At 42.0% G+C, this 24,185-nt stretch overlaps 1 protein-coding gene across 11 annotated transcripts in view; it reads right to left on the reverse strand.

Annotated features, from left to right (window-relative positions):
• Positions 1-24,185, reverse strand: part of ARHGEF7 (Rho guanine nucleotide exchange factor 7) — a 123,424-nt gene that overhangs the window by 48,311 nt on the left and 50,928 nt on the right. For all 11 annotated transcript variants that reach the window (XR_013232132.1, XR_013232134.1, XR_013232133.1 and 8 more), the window contains 6 exons: positions 23,472-23,673; positions 18,380-18,468; positions 11,705-11,799; positions 10,720-10,815; positions 9,053-9,175; positions 1,153-1,291 (listed from right to left, as the gene is read on the reverse strand). Coding sequence is in view for 8 of the 11 variants with exons in the window: in XM_077343750.1 (XP_077199865.1) it covers positions 1,153-1,291; positions 9,053-9,175; positions 10,720-10,815; positions 11,705-11,799; positions 18,380-18,468; positions 23,472-23,673 (744 nt within the window). In the remaining 3 variants the exon portion in view is untranslated. The remainder of the gene's footprint in view (positions 1-1,152; positions 1,292-9,052; positions 9,176-10,719; positions 10,816-11,704; positions 11,800-18,379; positions 18,469-23,471; positions 23,674-24,185) is intronic.

Raw genomic sequence — 24,185 nt, forward strand, 5'->3', positions numbered from 1 at the left:
CAGCAGAGGTGAATTGGGAAATTGGGGGAGGGGGGGGATGATAAATTCCTACCCCGGAAATTGCAGGTGCAATATACATATATCAATCCATGTGGATAAATGTAGACATGCGTGTAGAGGAAGGCCCGATAATAAGTATTATATGCAGTAGGTGCACACTGAAAGGAAAGGATTGGTGGAAGAAGGTCCTGTGGTTTCACAGGTCCTGTGGAACTCCTGGAGTTCAGGCAGCGCCCTGATCTCACTTGGGAGCTCATTCTACCAACCCAGGGCCAGGCATACCTCTTTAGGGCCAGGGACCACCAGCCTGTTGGCATTGCCGACATTCCATTCTGTATGGAATACCATTTTCTAGTACATAATTTAAAACTCCAGAACTGGCACTATTAATAGAAATGGAAATCTCAGAAGAAATTCTGCTCCAGCTCTAAAAGAAATGCAATGCCTGAAACTGAGAATGGCCCTACTCATTAGGATGCAAAATTAAAACTAAGATTGCAGCCCATCTGCAACCAAAGATACTGTATTATTCCGACAGAAAAGATCTAGTTGACAAGTCAGACAGATTACCTCTTCTCCAAACAATTCTACAATAAAATTCATACCCCGGAGTTCAGTGATATCCAAGCACGAGAATACTGGGAAAACCTTGTGGAAAACAGTGCCCAAATGGCAAGAAAAAACAAATCATACTCAAAAAGCTTATTTTGTTCTACACAAGTGGCAGCTTAACAGTCCAAACCAGAGGGACAGGCAATGAGAAGTACAAATGCAACAAGGGCTTCCTTTTCAACTCAGCTGTGCATTGCTTAAGCAGCATAAACAGTACCTACAGAAGGTTGCCACATGCTTTGAGAAATCTAATGGCGGTTCCCCATGGTTTGAAATAAGACACTCCAGCACTAATATTAACCCATATAACAGGGTTTTCACAGGCAGAGAGGCTGGAGCAATCATGGGTTCAAGATCAGAACACATTATTTTTCGGACAACAATCTCAGAAATGTACTGGACTCCAGCATTCAGACGATTACTCCAGAAGAATGAGAGAAAAGTGGTGTTGCATGGGTGGAACCCATCGTCCTCCAAATGTACCTTTCATTTGTTGCCAAATCATCATTAAGCTGGAACATAAATGCTGCTAAGATATACCTCCATGTGTCTTTCAAGTTCTTTGAGTAAGGTGGGATATTTATCCAAGCGCATAAAGGGTTTGCTCAGGCCCGTGGTCAATACAAGGATCCCGGGACTGTTGGCGCCTTTCATCTCCATGAATTCTCCCAGCTCTTCACTGTATGTACAAACAAAAAAGACACACACAAAAAACTAATCAGCACAACCAGAGAGAAATAATGGTTTCCATTCTTCAGTAATAACCTGGTGGGTTCCCCCCACCTAGACCCTAAAAGGGCAAATTTATTATTATTTATTTTTATTATTATATTTATATACTGCCCTCGCCCTCAATCAAAAGACCTATTATGGTGTGAATGTTGTGTAGGGGGAAACAGATCTTCAGGCTCAGCTTTCCTTCTATCTAAATCTTAACTGGAAAAAAATAGTTAATTTAAAACAGAGGATGATTCTGTGAAGGCTTAAGAGGGTGGCAGGTTACAGTGGATGAGTGATAGGATTGTGAGTGTCCTGCATAATGCAGGGGGTTGGACTAGATGACCCAGGAGGTCCCTTCCAACTCTATGATTCTAACCAAGACCAGGATTTTTTTGTTTGTTTTTATCATCAAATGGTAGTTATTATTGTTGTTGTTGTTGTTGTTGTATTTATTACAGGCCTCTCCCATAGGCTCGAGGCGAGTCACAACATAACCCCAATAAAACCCCCTATAAAATCCCATACATAATAAAACAATACAAAACAAAGATGTGGCAGAAAACAGTAAATAACTATCCCCAACTCCGACATACTGGAGGGGAGGGAGAAAGAGGGCGCGGTTGATATTTGCTACTGCTGCTCCTGTCTTATGGGGGCCCTGATTTTCTGTGTCGCCCGGCCTCAACCAACGACCCGGCAGAACAACTCCGTTTTGCAGGTCCTGCAGAATGATGGAAGATACTGCAGGGCTCGCAGCTCCTCCAGGAGCTCATTCCACCAGGTTGGGGCCAGGACCAGAAGGCCCTGGCCCTGGTCGAGGCCACGCGCACCTCCCTGGGGCCGGGAATGACCAATAGATTAGCGCCCACAGAATGAAGCGTCCTGTGGGGGGCATAGGGTGACAGGTGGTCCCTCAGGTATGCTAGGCCCAGACCGCGTACGGCCTTAAAGGTCAGAACCAAAACCTTGAACCAAATCCAGAGGATGACTGGTAGCCAGTGCAGCTGCACATAGGGCTTTGGAGTCACATAGGGTTTTCAAGGCAAAAGACATTCAGGGGTAGTCTGCCATTGCCTGCCTCTACAGAGACCAAGGTTTGCCTTGGTGGTCTCCTATTTAAATACTGCTTAGCTTCCAAGATCTGATAAGATCAGGCTAGCCTGGCCCATCCAGGTCACAGCAGAATTGTGACTACTAAAGACAAGTTATTTCAAGCAATATTAATCAATGAACATATTAAGATTCTATTTTCTCACATACTTGTTTACTCAGACTTTTGTCCCAAGAGGCCTGTTCTCAAAAAAGTCCACAATGGATCACAGTTTTAGAGAACAATTTTGAAGAATCAGATTACCAATTTCCCAGTCACCCCCCTCCCCCCCAATTCTCATTCTGAAGAGAGCATAACCTGAACATTGATCCAATTCAGTGAAATTTCTGAACACTTGGCACGGAGAAACACAAAGCAAATTTTTAAGAAGCCTTATAAAGCCTTGTTTGTCCAGTTTCACATCTCTCACAGCAATTTTGTCCACCCTAGCACAACACAAAGAATGTTTAGAAAGCATTTCCAGTTAGTTCTTTCTCAGCTTTTCAGAACTAATGTATGACATTCCTTTAACAAGAAATCTCATGTCCATACAAAAGATGCAGAGAATGCACTTAGCCACAACAAGCTCTAAATAAAAAGTTAAACAAATGAACATGTAGATTGAGTCTCTTTAGCTACAAGGTACTACAAATGTGCATATAGCAGCTTTCACAGAGGCAGTCTGAGGGATAATTTACACAATGTGTAATAAGCACTGGACCCAAAGATGCTCTTCTGCTAGCATAATCAAGTTCAAGGCTTTGGTTTTGACCTTTAAGGCCACCTGCGGCTTGGGCCCTGCCAACCTGAGAGACTGCTACACTACCAAGCAGGCCCCTATGTTGATGACTGTCGGGAGGTGGAGGGTCTAGCCATCTTGTTGGGTTGTTGCAATTTAATTTGGTTTTAAGGGGCTAGGAGTTTTATGGGGATATATTTTTATGTGACCCGCCTTGAGTCCCAGGAGGAAGGCAAGCTATAAATCTAATAAATAATAATAAAATAATAAAAATAATAAAAATGTTATGGTAGATGGTGAAGAGTCCCATTTTTGTACTTCCCCCTTCCTACTGCAGATCCCTGCTTTGCAAGGGACCCTCAAAGTAAAGCGCAGGAGAGGGTCCCATGCTCTTGTTTGTTTATTTATTTATTTATTTATTTATTTATTTATTTATTTATTTATTTATTGCCTGCCTGCCTGCCTGCCTGCCTGCCTGCCTGCCTGCCTGCCTGCCTGCCTGCAACTCCCAGGCAAGCTGACTTGTGGCGGGTAATACACAAAAAATCCCCCCAATAAAACCCTAGTAAAACAAGGCAAGAAATTATCCTCCCTGGTGGTGGAGGACCCTTTACCGAGGGTCCCTTGCACCAGGGGTAGTCAACCTGTGGTCCTCCAGATGTCCATGGACTACAATTCCCATGAGCCCCTGCCAGCAAATGCTGGCAAGGGCTCATGGGAATTGTAGTCCATGGACATCTGGAGGACAACAGGTTGACTACCCCGCCTTACACCACAGGAACAGAATTTCAGGGGCTCTGTGAGCTACAACAGGAAGAGCAAGGCTTCTCTCTGCTCACAGTGATTACAATCTACCCCTGCCACGGCAATGAGTTCCGTGCTGGGTGGCCTGGAAGCAATAATTGATACAGAATGCGGATTGGAGTGGGCCGTAGGGATCATATCATTCTAGTTCTGTTCTACCTACTCTGGTTTCCTATTTGCTTCTGGGCTCAATTCAAGGTGCTCGTATGGACCTTTAAAAGACAGATCTTTCAAAAGTTCAAAAGATAGAACGTTCTAACAAAACGGGGCGTACTTTCAACACACGCAGGAAACCACAGCTTTAAAAAGTACTCTGATCATAAAAGTATTTTGCTTATTTAAAAACACACTCTTTTAACCTAGTGAACCCTGAAAACTGTTATCAGCCTATTTTCTTAACTGATCATCGTGAGATATAAAATCAGTGCAGAGAGTCCAAGATCACAGCTGTTTTGACAAAGACAATAGCCCTTTATAACATGCAATTTTGTCTAAACACTGCTAGGGACTGCACAGTGAATCCCCTCTGTATTTCACTAAATGGTACTGAGGAAGGAAGCAAACAAGATATACAAAAGATAATAATTTAACTAAGAAACAAGAGCCATGCCTCTGGAATAATAAAACTGTGTCACGACTAAAACCTTAACCTATGATTTATTCAAAACAAATGAGCTATACGCAATAAATAAGCAGAAAGTACGCTATTTTAATACCGTCAGGCTTTTCTTGAGTTGCTACGTGAAAGGACTTTTTTCAAGTCACCCTAACAATTTACCAGCATTAAAATTTGTGACTCGGAGAGAAATCAGCCCAGAGTCAGTCAAGTGTTACAATACAGGTCACAGGTTACCTCTACACTCCACTATGCAACCAGAAAAAAAAGGGTTGAGCTGCCCTACAGTCACTTGAACAGAAGAGAGAGACAGCTAGCCTACATTGCCCCAAACAGAAAATAAAAGCGTGAAGAACATATAAAGCTCCAACTTACACTTCCAACTCCTGTCTATAATAGACAGAACATGGAGTCTCACTGCTGAGAGGTCTAAAGATGTCACACAGGCAGTGCATGCTGAAAACCCTCCAGCGGACACCCTTGGCTCACTTAATAAGCGTCTGTGCTGCATTTCGAGATAGAAAGCCTTATTCTTGGGCTGTTGCTTCAAGTATGACATCACCTTCTATGTTAGCAGCCTCTGGGAGACAAAGTGGAGGAGGGACAAAAGGTTCTCTGACTCAGATGCTTATCTGTATTCCATGCTCCAGTTATCTCCCATAAATGTGCCCGTCTGAGCTTTGTGTTTTGAAACCTGGCATTATTAAAAAGCTATAAATGCAATAATTAGATCTCAAATGGAGCCCCGGCCATAATACCTAACATTAGGCAAACCGTTCGGCGGATTTAAAGCTCGCGTGCCTTTACCGATACAATTGCTCATTGGAAGCGTGCAGCTTAAATTATAAGCGTTAAAATATTTTTTTTAAACGACCTGTCGTTTTATCTTAAAAGCATCGGTCTTACATTAAGAAATATATTGCTATTTCCCTCCGCAGGAAATTGCCACCGCACCAGACTTGCTGACCTTCAGAGTTTAAATGCACGTTAGGAGAGATTAGGCATTTCAAACCAATATTAAGTGGCGGTAGAAAAGCCATTTTTAGCACAGCGGATCTTTGGCAAAAGTAAATTAGTGTTCTTAGCAATGGTTAAGGGAGCTGGTTCAGACTGGATAACCGCACACTATTTTATACCCCCCCCCCCCGGCTTCTCTTGTGAACTAGTGTTCTCTTTGTCAAGGATTATAGCAACCATTCATCTACTTACTCCATTTAAACCCTGCTCCTCTCCCCAATAGAGATGCAAAACAACTTGCATTGTTCTCCTCGCCTCCATTTTACTCTCACAACATCCCTGTAAGGTAGATTGAGCATGCGTGTATGTGTCTGGCCCAAGGTCACCATAATAGAGAACAGATTCAAGCCTGAGTTTCTGCAGATCCTAGCTGATCATCCTAACCACACCAAAATGACTATACCCATTAATAACCAAGATTAGTATTAAAGAATCTGTCCTCTGCCCCCTACCCTCCACCCTCGGTTTCAAATCTATGTTGAGGGCATGCCGGAGGAAAGTGGAAAACTTGTATACAAAATGAGAGGGGGTTGAGATTTGGGCAGTTTCTGGAGAGTCAGGACTATAAATCTTTTAAGCAAATGATGCCCCATAGCCAGCTCATGATTGTTTTATCCACAGTAAGAGTAATATGTGCAGTGGTCACAACTATTCATTAACTCTAAGAATAGCTGTTTGGAAACATTCCATGGATAAAAACAGGAGCAATACCCTAGTGCCATGCTCTGATTTAAAGGGACTGGCAGAGCATTTAACTGCATGTAACAACAGACAAGCAAAATTGTTCTGTTTCCTACTAATAAAAATGTGACAACGTCCGTGCTCAAAGCATTTGTACATAAAAAATATTTCCAGCAAAGATATGTGATCATCCGATCATATAGAGCTGCACTGTACAACTTCATACTGCACACAGAGGACCTCATGTTGGAAAACACGGGACACACCTAAAGTTCATGACAGGAAGGAGGCTAGTTACACCCCTTTGCCTTATGTTGCTTTTCTTTAGCTCTCCATGCCCTAATGTTACATGTATCAAGTCAATCAGCACAAAAGGGCTTGTTGCCCTTTGAGATACAGAACTGGTTTTTTTCTGCCACTGCTAAATGGGCAATAGCAGTTTGTTCCAGTATGTGTGGAATACAGCCTTATTAACTCCATTAACATACTAACAACGGGTCTAGAGAAGTCATTTTCAGTATTCAGGTTAATTAGCCATTATTTATAATGTTTTGCAATAAAAAGGGAAAAGTAAAAGTGTTTTCTTATGCGTTTTGTCATTATAAGCCTCTGCATCTTTCTGCAATATGGAGTATTAAATGTTGAAAATTCAATACATTTTTTTAAAGCCAATGTGCATAGAGGGGCTGCAAGTACAAGCACAGTGCGCTCGCTTCTGTGTGATGGCTAGCTCATGCTAGCACTTAGGCCCCATCTATGTGACTGGAAAAAATTGAGAAAGCAGCATTGAGAAAGCAGAGACTTCACAGACTCCCTACATGCATAGATACCATGTGCATGAGCAACTGTGCATAGGCAGGGTGGCCCATGTGCTCAAACCTACACCTTCTCTAAGAAGAATGCATGAACTTTTTATTAAAAAACCACACACCCATACACAAGTAGCAAACCCATTTTAGGAAAGGCATTCCTTCTTGTCCCCCACAAAGAACTTCCAAAATGCATCTACAGATCACAGTGATCTACAGAACATAGTAGTGATCTACAGATCACAGTGGTATTATTGAAAACAGATACTATGAAGAAAGGGCAGCATGATGATGCCTATTTCTATAGTCAACAACATTCTAAGCAAAATCCAATTCACCCAACACTATCAATAGGATAACTTGACATACCATAAATTGGTTCGGTATGGATGAATGAAACTTGAAACCACAAACCTTGAGTCGGCTGCAGAACACCTAAGTCATTCAGAAACTACATATCTTTTGAAAACAGATTCAGAAACGCCGGCTGATCCAGAACTGAGAGGTATGAGTCTTTATAAGTACTCAGTGGAGAACACACATAACGCCAGTGCTCTCCCAGCTGCACTGGCTCCAAATCAGAAACCAGATCAGGTTCAAGGCCTTGATGCTAACTTTCAAAGCTCCTAATGGTCTGGGACCCTTGTACCTATGGGACTGCCTCTTCTGCTATACCCCACAAAAGAGCACTAAGATCCAGTGATCAACACTTGCTCAAGATCCCCAGCCCAAGAGATAAGACTGGCCTCAATCAGGCTTTTTTGGTTCTGGCCTCAACCTGGTAGAACAGCCATAAATCCTCACTTCAATCACAAAAACATTATGTTTAATTTTTTATTAAATTTATTTATTAAATGTTTTGTTTCTCTTTTCCTTGTGGTCCAAGGTGGTTTACAATAATAGTTAAAACCATTTTAACTGTATAAATTATTTCTATAAGACTAGGCAAAAATAAATATCTTGCAATGTTTCCTATGATTGCTAGGCTTCGCATCGTGACAGTTCCTTTGGTAGGAAATAAAAAAAAAAGTTTCCAGTCACAACTGAAAAGGCCTAGAAATTTACTTTCATATATACTGAATTAGGCCATCATTCCTAAGCATGATGAAGGAAGCTCTTGTGAGGTATCTGAATTAGCAACCTATGGTTTGGGATTAACAAGCAAATCAAAATTGGAAACCATGTTTTTAAACGGGTTTTCAAACTGGGTTGGTATAATGCAGCCTTTCACAACCTTTTTACTGTTGAGAAACCCCTGAAACATTCTTCAGACTTTGAGAACCCCACTAGTGGTCAGCAGGCCACACCTTCCTGCCATGTCCCCATAAGTCATAGATATCACCGAGACACTCCCACTGGATGTGACATCACCAGGACACACCTACAGCACAGGAAGTGACAGCACAGTGAAAGGGGGGTATCTAGAATCATGCCCAGACTCCTGAAGAAAGATACCGCTGTTAGTTGAGCCCCATGAAGAGCCAGGATATTTGCCAAATGTCCTTTGTGTACTAACCCAGCCAGCGGACCTCTATCTTGGCTGAATTCAACGTCAGCTGACTCTGCTGAAAGCAGCGTTCTCATATTCACTGACAAAACTGAACTATCTCCTATATTAAAAAAAAATTGGCTCAAGCTTATAGTTTCAGGCTTCTGCACACTTAACTCAGGTGTAAGCTGCAACTTCTAATTATAAAAGGGATGGGTTAAATTTTTTTCAAGACCAAGACTGAAAAATGTTGATGTACTTCCACTTTATTTTAATCTTCAGTCCTGTGGTTTATAATTATACTTTTACTATAAGCAAACAACTGGTCTGAATATATGAAGAATAATTTTGCATTTGTTTGCAAATACTTCTTTCCCTAAACAAAACAGATGGAAAAATGTAAAAGACACCCTGGATCAACTGCATGATGTTCTCCCCCCCCCCTCCAATGCTTTAAGATGCAGGTAGGACATACCTGTGTTCTGTGAGAACAGTTACTGCTGATGGGTGGTTGGCACAGTACACAAGATATAAATTTTTCATCTGTGGCATCAGATTTAGAAAGCAACCACCAACTCTCTGCTGAGCTTCAGGCAACCTGGAATAAAGGAACATCAGAACAAAGTTTGAGTCCAGTGGCACCTTGAGACCAACAAAGTTTTATTCAAAGTGTAAACTTTCATGTGCATGCACATTTCCTCAGATACAATGGAAGTTCACACATAGGCAATACAGGTGAGAAATAAAAGTTCTACACTCTTCTGAGACTTGATGCATAATGTATTCCAAAATCAGAAAGGCAGATATCACCTTTACCTTGGCAGCCTCAAAGTCTATGCATAATGAGCAAGTAGTAAACCTGTAAAAATGGCTATTCCAAAACAATAAACCAAAAGAAGGTGCAAGGCTTGGAAAGAGGTTTTATACAACTTCAGTCCAGCTTGTTTGTTTGCCTGGTATTGCTCATATTTTGTGGTGTGATGGTATTACTTTGAATCTGAACTATTGTTTCCCCCCCCCCCAACTTCTTATTCTACCCTTTCTTCAAGGCACTCAGGGTGGCATACATCAATTTCCCTTCTTTTCTTTTATCCTCACAGCAACCCTGCTTCAATAGAGAGAGGTTCAACAGAGAGAGAATGACTGGGCCAACATCACCCAGGGGGCTTCATGGCATAGCAGGGCTTTGAACAAAGGCCTCCAAGCCCTATAAACATTGCATCACGCCAATCACATTTCTGATTTTCCTGCATTGCATTAGCAAAGACTGTGTTTGGGAACAAGTCATCTAGTAAACATATTTATATCAGGCGAAGATAATGGGATTTGGAGTATCTAACTCAGGGGTAGTCAAACTGCGGACCTCCAGATGTCCATGGGCTACAATTCCCATGAGTCCCTCCCAGCTAACGCAGTTTGACTACCCCTGGTCTAACTGAATTCAAAATTTAACATTACCGCTAATAACAACCAAAATCAATGACTCCTTTCAACCTTTATTGACACGTTCTTGCTACTGTTTCCCAGTGCTTGCCATTGATCCACCAATGACAGACCGCTTGAAGCATGGGCAGGCCACTTTCTTTTGGACCTTCTGATCCCCAGTTTAATTATCAAGAGGCAGAGTGTTGTTGTAATGAAAGTTGGCGCTTAACTAGGTTTCATGAGCCGCCATTTTCCTTTTGCCCACAAACCCCCCATATGGCTCTTGATTCTGAACCCTCATGCTTGTATTCTGTTCAGGCAGAATGAAGACAAATGGGACGGGAGGGTTTGTGTGGGAGACATTACAGCATACGTTCACCAACCATAAAATTTTAATCCTCTTCCAATAGAACAAAACTGAAAAACAACAAATATTCTTGTTGCAATTCACGTAGCATCATCTGCTTGAATATCTTTCAACACATTACATAAGGCTATTAGCGTGTTCACAAACTCAAATCCAGTAAGCCTTACAGTAATTTTACATTAATGTTTCAGGAGTTGATATTCCCACCATATGTTTCCTTTCCTTTATTTCTTTCCGATTAAAATTGAAACTATGCTTAAATTAAACATCAGCGAGTAAACTACAAATTTCTCCAGATAACTCAGAATCACTCTAGACAATTCTGTGAACTGTAATTAAACAGTACTTACTTGGTGCATTCTTCTAAAGACTGCACAAGCATTTGCTGAAAGGAACTAATTTCTTCTAGGTTTCCCATTAAATATGAAGTATCTGTAGAATTTAACCTGAAGCCAAGAAAAATAAGAAAGTTGAGAATAAGCAAAAACATCCGCCACCCACAAATAATTTGTAATATTTCTTAAAAACAGGAACTTGTTTCTTATGTGAGAGGTAAGGAATCTTCTCATATGCTCTTATTATCCTTTTCACCTTCATCTCACTTTCTTTAACCCAGGCTTTTTCAGTCATGGTTTCATGAAACCCTGGGGCTTCTTGATGGTCCTGGAAGGGTTTCCCGAATAGGCAGGAGTTAATTTTTAAATATATTTTTAAAATGTGTTAAACATTTATCGGGTGTGATGACCATATATAGTCATGTCAATCCACCCACCCTTTCCAAAATGGCCAATGATGGGCCTGGAAGGGGTGGGAAGGGGAGGAGTCCCAGGTGAGCGTGGACATAACTTTGCTTCCCAACCATATTCTGCATGGGGTTTCTCAAAACCTGAAGAGCGTTTCAGGGGTTTCTCAATGGTAAAAAAGCAGAGAAAGGCTGCTTTAACCCAACAGACTCTTTTCACTTGCAAGCCCCTTCAAAAGTCATAGAAGCTCAGACACATCTCGGAATTCTTTAAGGAGGCCATCAGGACCAATTTTAATGTTACAGCTCCTTTTCTCGCTTCTTCCCAGTAGGCATAGCATTTACCGTGGGTTGTCACTCCTGCAATGCTTCAAACGAGCAAACTGATGTGGCAAGGGCCTTTAAAGAGTATGCCTGCTGGAATGCTGCCAAAAACGCAAGGCACTTATGAATATATGAAGCTGTCTTACTCCAAGTCAGACCACTTGTATTGACAGAGACTGGTAGCAGCTCCTCTGTGGTTCCAGGAAGATGAAGGTCTTCCCTGGCATCTTCTGCTCAAGACAATTTAGGTGCAGATACCAAATACTTACTTTTCACTAGCTTGTAAAGGCCTCAGGTAGTTAGTAAGCATGGTCTGCAGTTCCTTCGCGTATTCATTTTCTGTTTCTAAAATATTTTGTAGCACCTGTAACAAACAAAAAACTTGGGTCTTAAAGCTCAAAAACAAAAAAAGATGCCAAACTCAACTGGACCCCTAGCTGGATAGGAAACGGAAAACGCCAAACCATTCTTTAAGACATACAATTACGGAATTTAAATTAAGTCAGAGTAAGCAATGCAATGAAGCTGTGAGAAATGGTTAAAAAATGGTATTGTACAAAAGTCATGCTTTACGTGCCCTGATTGTTTAAAGAAGCACTGGCTAATCATTTTGGCAAATGTACACATCAAAGGTATGAGGTACTATACACATATCCTCTGTGCATGCCTTGTTATAATTTTGCCAGTGTGTGGCGAGCAGCACGGCACAGGAGAGACAGACCGAAGAACGGGTCTGATTCAACATGCCACAGCTGGGCCAAAGAGATCTCTACCATATCCAGACACACTATAAAACCCCTGTTGCATAGACCATGTGTGTCCCCTGGGTCACCAATGGTTGGGCCCAGTGATTTAAAGAATCATATGAATTCTCTGTACATGCAACACTAATTCTTCTAATGTCCACCGTCATGAATGCACACACAAAAACACACAAACCCAAGTTCAAATAGCTTACTGAGCTCCTTTGAGTTTGGGGGGGGGATTTATACATAACACAAAGCCTAGTTCTGGTTCACACACTCCTTAATTTCCCAACACTAGATTGTTCCAGCTGAATGTGTAAGCTGACTCCACCCAAAGTAATGAAAGTTCTATTTGTGGTCTTTGATTTGCAATACAAGTCCCCACTTGATGCTGTGTCACTGCTTCCTGGAAGTCAGCACCGCCTAACATCAAGGGCGTGAAAGTGGTATCGGCTTTCATGCTTTCAAATAAAGCCTCCACACACTGTAGATATGAAGGAGAGACTGCTGCTGCAGAAGGCTTCCACCCAATCCTGTACCACTGAGAATAATCCAATGTTCTGGAGCCATGGGATTCTTTAAACTGCAAAGAATTGTGTCTGCTGATGTGAAACCCCTCGTATACCCTGATGGTATATCAGCTACCTGGGCAGAGAAGGCACCTCAGGTTAGAACAATGTAAATTAAGGCTTAGATGAAGGAGTTGAGGGAGAGGCATAATGGCAATCCATAAGCAGCACATGCTGCCAGCACAGAAAGTCACTTTCTCTGTGTGAGATATAATTTTATAAACTTCTTTTCAGCCCCTCAAACTTAGTCATTCTTGTCCCCTAAATTTAAAGTCACAAGTGCTATAACTTTTTCTTAGTGGGGTGGTACATTCTGATTGCCCTGTTCTTTGTGTTCTTTAGTTCTACAAAATACTTATTTGACTTCAGTCAAACAGAATCATGCACAGTCTTCTAATGTAGTGTGCAGCGAAGGCACAAGGAAGAGGATTTTTTTGGATTGCTGCACAAATTTTCCTTTATTGGTGGTTGCAATTAATTAAGATCCAATCAAAGTATTTATGGTATCTGACTGTTCTCCTAACATAAACAGATTTGCGTCTACTTGGATTTAAATTCGATTTATGATTTGGTTACCCATTCATCATCTGGAGAAATCCTTTGGAGGCCTGTGAGGGCTTCATAGGGCTTCCCCATTAAAATTTTTTGCCAAGGCAATCTTGATTGCCTCTGCAGTCATTATAAACTGCAGTGAACCTAATACCTAATCCTTGGGGAATCCCACTTCCCTCCACTGAGAGAGTAACTCATTTCTTCCTCCCATCTACTCTCTTTAAAATTAGGAACTGATCCAAAAGAGGACTAGTTTTTTATTCCACAACTGCTAAACTGACTAAGGAACCTTCAGTAAGGAACTTATATATCTTTAAAAAAAATCAAAGTGTGTAAGTTGATGGGGCTGGTACTATCTAAATCAGCCTTTCTCAACTTTTTTACCATGGAGAAATCCCTGAAACATTCTTCAGGCTTTAAGAAACCCCAGAAGTGGCGCAATTGTGCAGAATATGGTTGGGAAGCATAGCTGTGTACATGCCCACCTGTGGCCTCTCCCCTTCCTGGCCTATCACTGGCTATTTGAGGGGGGGCCAACATGACCATATATGGTCATATCACATGATAAATGTTTAACAAGGTTAAAAAATATATTACAAATTGACTCCCACCCAATTGAGAAACCCTTCCAGAGTCATCAAGAAACCCTAGAGTTTCACAAAACCCTAGTTGAGAAAGCCTGATCTAAATATTTGCTGACACTCACAAAGGTCCTCACAAAGGTTGGCGAGGCAAGACTTACCTTTGAAAAAGTATGCTAACTCATCTCAAGATTTGTTCTTTAAAAGTTTGTTTTTAAAGGTTTATTCAAGGTGTGAGCTTTCGAGTGCAAGCACTCTTCGTCAGACTAGGAACTGATCATCATAACAGTAGGAATACCTGTGAAATGCTATCCTTTGTGGCCTCTGTTAGGCATAGGTCCTCAGAAGCCATCCCTGAGAACCAACTTTCAGGATTTCCCACTGTGGAGTTCTGTTTGCTGCTTCCCTGTTCTCTTTCAGCACTCTTTCAAACCTTTTCACTTAAAGATTTCTATGTTGCCTTATTTTCACAAAGTTTGGAAAAGAGCTACTCTGGCAAAGGGCAGGTCTAACCATCCATATGACACAGGGGCACAGGAATTTCCCTGTTGTACGGCAGAGCCATCACTAGGCGCAGGGACTTCCCTGTTGTATAGCAGAACCATCACCGGACGCAGTTACACTCACAGACAACAATATGTTGTTTACAAGTTTATCCACAGGGCTTTTACTCCTTTCAAAATAGAAGTTGCTTTAAGAACCCCATTATAAATGCAGTTGCGCTCCCAGCGCTGGTAGGGTTTTTTGGACATACTAGACATGCAGTTTATAATGTGGCTCTGGATAGGCAAGTTATTCATGCCTTTATGAAAACTTGATGAAACAAGTGACATGCTGAACTATTTAAAACAGGAGAAATCACTGATCCTTTCATTAGCATTGCTGAACTCCTGTTTATTCCCTTGAATGGGCCTATTCAACTGCAGAGGGGAGGAAAGGGAGACTATTTCTGAGTTCATTCTTTTGTTGGTAACTCGACTCCTGCCCCAAAGATTAAAACGGGCTCCATTCTACAAAAAGCCCTAGGAAGAACAAAATGTCACAATGCAACCAAGCTATTAATTAGCCTGCTACAAAGAGCAATACTGCACAAGCAGACTCGGATGCAGAATTAACAAATCTTATCTTGCAAAGTAAAAAATGATGAAACATCAGTAGGCTACTGCAAGCAGACAGTTTATCTACATATAAGAAAACATCCAACTGTTGCCCATTGCATTTTGAAGCTAAATATGGGGACAGAGGACTTGCAAAGAAGGTAAATGGGCAAAAACAGAGATCCCAGACAGAATCACTTTGTAAGCTCGCAGAAGTAAACAGGAGATGTGCAATGGGGTAGCACCATTTCAAAGAAGCCATCAGGAGTCAACTGCAGGGGTGGGGGCAGGGGAACACTGACAACTATATTGTGTCAAGTACACATGCAACCAGCTGGGTGACCTTGGGCTAGTCACAGTCCTGTTAGAGCTCTCTTACCTACCTCACAGTGTTCCGTTGCGGGGAGAGGAAGGGAAGGCGATTGTAAGTGGCTCCTTCGGGTAGTGAAAAGGGGGGTACCCAGCTCTTCTAACTTTAAATCAAAAATACTTGGGCTATGATCCAAAGGCTTCTTGCATTAAAGGCATTTCTGCTCCAGAAGGGGGGCGGGGGCGCCAATTTGCCCTTCTAGCTGCAGCAACATCCCTTGCCACTCCACACTGTCACCCAACTGCCAGGAGTGATTTCCGGGTGGAAACAGGGTTGCACAGCAGTAATAAGGAATCATGGCAGCCACCACATTCCTACTCCACACTGAAAATCTGTGTTTGAATATCTGGATTGGGTAGCTCAGTTTGGTTTCTCCCCCTCAACCCTGACACTTTGGAAAACCCTGCCAAGTACCCCTGTAAGTTCCGGTATGTTCTGGTGTGCATGTCACCCCCCCCCCTCTCCCCACACTCACACCCCTCTTGGGTTTTGAAAGTATGTAAAGCCAAGTTCGATCAGTCCTGTCCCTGAGAAAACGTCCCTGTTGAAATTATTCCTTGGAGCTACAGAGAACTCAAAAGACCAAGCCCAGTTTAAGAATTAATGTGGCCCACAGCACTAGAGCCAGTTTAAGGATTTGTGGGGCCCTAACAGAGCACAACTGGGGCTGTTACTCGTGCTGCATGAGTAACAGTGGGGCGCCCCTCCCAGGGATAGCTGCAATTTTGGAAGCAAATGACACTTTGGCCAGCACATACAGGAAATTAGTGGGATCACCAATGGACAGTTGGGGGGGCAAGTAGGCCGCTCTACATGCTGTCTGGCTGTGGGGTTTGCAACTCATGGCTATGGGTACAACACTTGGTTGCATTCAACCAAGGGGGGGGGGAGGCATCACTCAGGGCCCCTGGAACAACAGGGCCCATAGCACATGCTACATGTGTTACTAGGATAAACCACTACTGCTCAAGACAGCTCTTGCCCTTTGGTTTTAACACACCTTGGGAAATTGGCCCCTGGGCATGTAAATGATATTTAACATTTTTTAAATGTAAAGGATAAATTTTAAACAACTATGAGGTAAACAGTGATGAGATAGATTTTTGACTACGCATATGAGGGCTCAAGACATGAAGACTGAGCCAGAAAAATTACAGGTCAATGTTTATAAAACCCAAAAATCATAAAGGAGGATTTCTTTGAGAGATGGTCTTTGCTAATTCACATGGAGAAATTTCAGTGATTGAAATGCCTTATGAAGATCTATAGCACTCTGCCTTTTCCAAGGACCAAAATGCTAAATGACCGTGGAATGAGCAGCATTTTTATAATTTAAGCCCTTATCCATAGTCTGAACTGTATTACATCATACTAATCTAAGATCCCTGAATATAAACCTGGAGAGAACAAATTACTAGGCCAATTTCTTTATGAGACTACAACACGTTTCCCAAGTGGCTGAATCAAACCCCCTTTCTATTTGGGCCTATACCTTTACCCCTATCCGCATAAAGAAAAGCCAGCCAAACGAAAGGGCCCGTTTGAGCCTTCAAACGCAAGCCTGCCGCCCAGTTCGTGTATTTGAGCAATGGTGACTTTGCACGGTGGTAAAAGTGAGCTCACTCACTCTCCGCTTTCTATGGTGATTATGTTGGAAGCAAAACAAGTAGGCTGTGTATGTGTGCATGCACATGGGGGAGGCACCACACAATGGGCCTCTTTGAGATAAGTCATTTGCAGAGAGTGTCCACTTGGCATTTAGCACGATCACTTTGGCCTCAGTGGAAACAAAGAGCTTAAGACTGTACTGTGCTTTCCCCTATACCAGCCAGGACTGACATATGGAAGTGGGAAAATTCCTTAAAGCTGTCTAGGCCTTACCACCTTATGTCAGATACACGTACAATGAAGGTCCGACTAACCTTCTTCTCCCCAAGTGTCCTAAAGCCATGGTCAGGAACATCTAACTAGAGCCAGTTTACGCATAAACTTTCAGATACCAACACAACAATCTCAAGTTCTTATTCATGGGCATCCTATGAGAAATGCAAAACCAAAAAGGGAACCAAAACCCAACCTGAACAGAAGTCAGGAAACCAAAAGTTGAGCTGCAAAACAATATTTTAAAACAATTACAAATATTTATTTTTTATTTATTTATTTATTAAACAAAGTGCACCAATAATATATTTAAAACAAAGTAAAAACACCAAATATCTAACTGCACATGGCAGAATAGACCAAGCGTGTTTCGACCCACAGGGGTCTTCCTCGTGGTCAATATATTGCATGACATATATTGTATAAGAACAAAATCTAAAGGCTTGCTGAGTGGCAAAGAAAAATCTGTTAGGCGTAGCTCCAGCAAGTGTTTCTAAAGTATCTGATTTGGAGCCCACCTTCTAAAATATGTATTGTCTGAGGCCAACACTCTCAGCTTCTGCCTAACTCTACATCAAGGGTACATTTCCATGTGTGTTACAAAAAGCTGTGAGGAAGACTTCTCAAAATGTGCACTTATCTGGTGTGTTATGCCAAGTTAATTCCCCCAGCTCCCCTCTTCCACTGCTACCATACACAAGATTTGGGATTGCAGAAAATCTCTAGCACAAAGGATCAACCCAATCAATCCAATCATTTCCATGGCTTTGAATAATTAGCAAGAAAACGAAAAGCTCAGCAGAATTGCCCCTAAGTTCTGAGCCCAAGGGCAAATCAGAACAGCAGAACGAAAGCCGTGATGGAGTACAAGGGACATAGCAGTATATGCACATACCTGTCATCCATGCAACTAATTTATTTCATACCTATTACAGCATGCTAAAGAGTGGGTCAGTGAAGCACATAACATGCAAAATTCACCCAGGTGAGAAGCAGGCCAATTATTATCCGTGCATGCTGGTTTAAAGATCATATGTTAAAATCACATGTATGTAACTATATTTCGTAAAAAATAATTATGCCGTTTTTTGGTAGCCCAAATTCTTGGAAGAATATAAATTGTCTGAACCAGAGAAATGATCACTCACCACATTGTAATAGCTTTTACTAATAGCAGATGTATCAAATCCTTTCGGAGGGCTCTTCAGGGTTCCTGATTTGGGGGAGACGGGTTTTTCTGAAATACAAAACACTGTAGCAATAGGATGCAATTCCACAGTTCAAGCACTAGAGGTCAAACACACTGCTCTTCTTAAAGCAATGATGACAGGATTCAGGCTGTCTACTTAAGCAGAGCACAATTTAAATATGTACACTCCTAAGCTCTATCCAATCTACCAGCAAAGATAAGTTTTTAAAATTGCATTTGTAAAAGAAACACATTATAACAGGTTCTCTGTGATCACAAATATGATGACCATGACATTTCATATGAGGGAATATATTTATTCAAGTCACACAACTTCCCAAAACCTTTCACAAAATACATTGCACAGAAAAACAAAAAAAAAATGTTGTATGAATTTGGCTGCTTGTATTACAATTTCTTAAAATATGAATTGCTTTTTAAAAATGTTTATTACTGAACTGTAAAATAGCACGTTGAAGATGTTTCCAAAATTGCACTAAGATTCGCAGACGGACATTTTTACAAGGACCGCCCCCCCTTCCACACACACAGAGAATTGAAATAAATTTAAACTGTACTTGTGTTATACACATCTTATTCTGAACACTGTGAGGCTTCTTGTAGCCAACACAGGTAAATGTCCTTATTGGAACCCAAAGGCAAGCTCTAGGAGTCTTAGCAGTCCACTGTAATCCTCTATGACAGGGGTAGTCAACCTGTGGTCCTCCAGATGTTCATGGACTACAATTCCCATGAGCCCCTGCCAGCAAACGCTGGCAGGGACTCGTGGGAATTATAGTCCATGAACATCTGTAGGACCACAGGTTGACTACCCCTGCTCTAGTCCATAAACATCTGGAGGACCACAGGTTGACTACCCCTGCTCTATGATTTTCCACAGAGATTCCTGACCCATCTTCAGGGATAAGAAGCTGTGAGTATTATTCTGATGGGGGTTGTTAGAAGTCCCAATGTTTAAACCTGCCTGGATGCCATCACTCACTAATCTCAATTTATCTAGATTGGGCTTTACTAAATGTATGGGGTCCCTAGTAGGCAGAGTAGTTCTCGGGCTGTATAATGCCCTGTTTGAATCTTCTGCCAAAGAAAAGATAACTTGTCAAAGTTTCAGGGACAACTTCTGTTCTTATATATGTCTAATAAAGAAGAAATAATGGTTTAGTGACAAATACTTGCACCCGTTATACACATTGACTGTTCCATATCAAGAGACACAGTAATAAGCCGAAATTTGCAAAACTAGAAGTGAAATTCTGGAGAGTACAGTAAAAATCTGAATACTTGCTCTTTTGGAAGGAACTACCAATTCAACCAAAAGAAAACATAACTCATTGTACAAGCTTTCAAGTTCTTCACATTCTTTATCAGGGTAGATGTTCAAAAGTAAGGGTAGAGAGCAGAACTTAAGGTCATGGTCATGAAACCTATCTCTCTCTCTGCAGCCTATACAAAATGCATTATTGATTATCAATGAAACAATGGGTAGCTAGATGCTATTGAGCTGTACTCTCAGCATGCTGCAAAGAAGCAGTGAATATGGAAGCCATATTCACTGTGAATGGTCCTTTTCCACTGTGGGGAAAAGGAGGACATCTCTGGGCAATTTCCACAGGCCTATCTGGGAGGCGGGTTTAAGAAAATTCTTCTTCTTGTCACCAGTAGGTGGAATTGCCCACTGAGTCAGTTTGACTACTCCCACAGTCTGTATAATATAAATCTTAACAGACATGAGAATAACTTTTCTGAACAAGAAGAAGAACAGGCACATAACAGTAGGCACCATAACTATCACTGGCATAGCCCTGAGGCTTAACCACATATCTGCAGGTTCTTCGGTTTATATCTTCTTATTCTTTGTCTCTTTCTGTTGCCTGGTTTGTTTTTGTTTTTTCCTATGATGATGGCGGGGAAGGAGATGTCCTCCTTTTCCCCTCAGTGGAGAAGAACCACTCATGGCGAGTATCCATTGGTCATTCTCCCACTGAGGAGGGAGGATATCTGGGACCTCACCAAGCTGTGTCTCTTTTTTGCACCAGGGAGGATCAATTTTACTGTTTCAAGTACATATTCAAGGACCCTTCTCCTGAATGCTCCTTGCTTCTTGCTGTAGGAGTTAATCTTGTAATGGCACATGAAAGTGGAAACGGAAGCCCACGTCACCACCTTGTGGACCTCTTCTACCGTAATCTCTTTGACAGGGTTGCGTCTGTGCCCACACTCCATATGAAATGAGCTATAATGCCCGAAAGAGGCACCTTTTGCTGACATTTATATGCCTCTGCAATACACTGTCTGACATCTGATTACAGCTGCTGCAGACATCTTCTGCCCTGTTTGGCAGATTTACTGCCACAAACATGGTTTTCACACTTCTAAATGGACTGTCCTTTTGATGAAGATTTTCAGCGCTCTCCTGATGTCCAAGGAGTGTCACTTTTTTCTGTATCGTTCTTTCGTTTCTGTGCTCTGGTTTCTGTGAACCAATGCTCTGGTTTCTGTGAAAAGCGAATTCCACCTTTGGTGTGAAGGTCGGATCTAGCCTCAATGTCACCCTGTCCTTGTGCATCACACAGCATTCCTTCCTCACTGACAAGGCTGTTCGTTCGGAAAACCTCCTTGCTGAAGTGAAAGCTACTAGGCTAAGTACTTTCGTTTGCAACCACTTAAGTGGAATTTTCTTTAATGGCTCGAACAGTGCCCTTGTGAGCCCATTCACAACATTCAAATTCCATGAGGGGAATCTATGCACAAAAAATAAAAAGTATATGGGGATGCTTTGTCACTGGGTGTCCCTGAACCTTTGACCACACGAGCCCCAATGCTAATAACTGCCTTCTCAACATGGCCACCTTCAGCTTCTGCTTCATGCCATCCATTAGGAAATCTAGGAGCTCCTTCAACTTTGGCAGCATATAGTTGACTTTATTCCGCTGACAGCAGCAGACAAATACTTTCCACGTGTAGCCATACATTCTATTAGTGGCTGACTTCCTTGAGGCCAATATGAAGTTTGTAACCTCTTCACTGTAGCCTTGTCTTATCAATGTTTGCCATTTAATTTCCATGCGGCTAGCTTTAGCCAGTCCAGGTCCAGATGCCACACCAGCCGTGGCTGAGAAGATTCAGCATAACTGGTAGACAGATTGGCTACTGCTCTGACAGTTGCATCAGCATCGAGAACCATGGTCTTCATGGCAAATAGGGGGGAATGATATGTTTGCTCGAAAGGCCACCACCTTTCTTAGAAGCCTTGCTAGTACTGGTAGAGGAGAAAAGGCATAGAGGAGCATCTCCGTCCACAGTACGTCTGGTTGGAAGTACCTGGAAAAGAACCTTTGTCTGCTTGTTCCAGCTCGACGCAAGTAGGTCAACTTCCAGCTTCCACAGCCTTTCTATGATCCCATGAAAGACTTCTGTCTTCAGCTGCCATTCAGCTTCTGATATCTGCATTCGATTCAGGTAGTCTGCTGTGATGTTGTCCATCCCACAAATGTGTTCTGCTCTTTTCCAAACTAGGTATCTCTCTGCATATTTCAGTACTCTCAGGGCCACTGTGTGTAGAATGACAGATCTGGACCTGCCCTGCTTGTTTATATACACTTTCACTAAGATACTGTCTGTTCTGATGAGAATGTGCTGTCCCTGGATCCACATCTGAAAGTGTCACAAGGCACAGTATACTGCCCTCATCTCCAACACATTTATCAATGTACTCTTTTAGCCGAAGTTCCAGAGTCCCTGGCTGGATAGCTTGCCCATCGATGCTCCCCAGCTGGTCAAGCTGGCATCCATAAAGATCAGCACTTCCTGCAGTACTTACTGTACTTCCTCAACTGGTGGGGGAAATTCCCTGTTTGGCCTCTTTGGGTCTTCCTTTATTGTCTCTTCCCCTCTGAAGCCTTCTGCCTTAAATCCAAGGCAGCCAAACACCTTGCCAACAGATACTGGTAATCGTCAGGATTAAAACTTCTTTTGGATTGTTATGGTAACACCATTTCCTCCAGTACTTCTTTGTCTGAAAGAAACTCCAGGAAGCTGCCACTAACAACTAAACACCTTTAATGGTGATGTCTGCATGCCCCTGCTGTGCTTCAAAGGAGAGGGGAGAAATAGTATCTGTAGAAGTTAGGAAAGTAGTTTCTGAAAGTAGAATAAATTTAGGAAGGTCTGCGCTAAGCCTGATGCTGCTGTCCTATTCAGAGGCAGGAAACAAACTGACTCAGTAGGGACTCCACCTAGTGGCGACGGGGAGAATTTTCTTAAGCCTGCCTCCCAGATTGCCCTGTGGAAATCACCCAGAGATGTCCTCCCCCCTCAGTGGGAGAAGAGCAAGAGTCTAGTAGCACCTTAAAAATTAATTATATTTGTGACAGGATCTGAGTTTTCATGAGTCACTGTTCACTTCTGCAGAAAAGTCATACCCTGCATCAAATTTTGTTAGTCTTTTCTACTTCTTTTCTACTTCTATAGACAGTCTAACAGCTACCCCATCTTCATCTACCTGTGAAATAGGTTAGGCTGAGAAAGTGTGACTGGCCCACTGTGCTTCCATGGCACAGTCAGAAGTCTCCCAGATCCTCGTCTAAATCTCTAACCACTACATCATACTGGGTTTTGTAAGATAGCTTGAATACTAACAAGCATCTTGGCTTGGATTAGTCATGCAAGTCAGATAATAACAAGTTGTTCAATGGTTGTTGCCGGGCCCAGCCCCAAAAATCTTTCCTAAGAGACCAAAACACCCCTTTTTCTAACAGCAGCCAAGGCTTGAAGATTTGCAATACTTCTGCGGTCGCCTAACAACGGCCACTGAGAACATTCATTTCTTAGAGCCATAGGTCTCCTCCATCGTTTTGGAGGGTTTTCCAGAGTTTTCCTATAATCCTGGACTTTTCTCAGTTTTGTCGGAAGATCTGCCCCAATCACCTGATTTAAGTAACCACAGATGGTGCCACACTACTGGTTGAATAAAGGAACTCAAAAACAACTCAAGACCATATATGGATAATAAACAGGATCTTGAAACTCACCATTTGATTTTACTTCTCTTACATAATTGCTGGGAAACCAACCCGTCTTGCCATTGTGAGTTCCTTCCCACCAGCCTCCTTCTTCCACTCTTGTTACATGAATAATATCTCCTTTTGTAAAGGAAAGCTCGTCTTCATTGGTCTGTTGGAAATTAAATTTTGCTCGAACCACCAATTGATGGTTGCTATTATCGGTCATGTCCTAGAATTGAGGGGGCAAAGAAGAACAAATTCAGGCATGTTCCAAAATTGTCACATTTCACAAGTTACTGAAAAGATAGCCACTCAACTGTAGAAATGCAAAGACCTATGTCTTTTCCATAACACCTAAAGAGCATTTGTGAGTCTCAGAACCACCGACACAAAATGCTTCAGGCATATAGTTATTGAAAATATTTCAATCCCAGTCATCTCTTTAGAAACTAGGCAGCTAACAAAGCAACAAATGTTGCAAGGACACACACACAATGAAAAACAATACACTAGTTAAAAGCACCAGAGGAATGAAGCTACTGCAGAAAATCTAGCCAGTACCGTATGGTCAACCATTAGGAAGCAATTGTCTGAAGGTCATGTGAGAGAAGGATGTCTCCAAAGACACACTAACCTTTTATTCAATCAAACAGTGTCTTAATCCATAAAAATACAAGGCCAATAGCACCTCAGAGACCATCAATATTTTCAGGATATAAGCTTTCAGGAGTCAAAGCTCCC

The sequence above is a fragment of the Paroedura picta genome, chromosome 6 (genome assembly GCF_049243985.1).
Source record: "Paroedura picta isolate Pp20150507F chromosome 6, Ppicta_v3.0, whole genome shotgun sequence".
NCBI lineage: Eukaryota > Metazoa > Chordata > Lepidosauria > Squamata > Gekkonidae > Paroedura > Paroedura picta.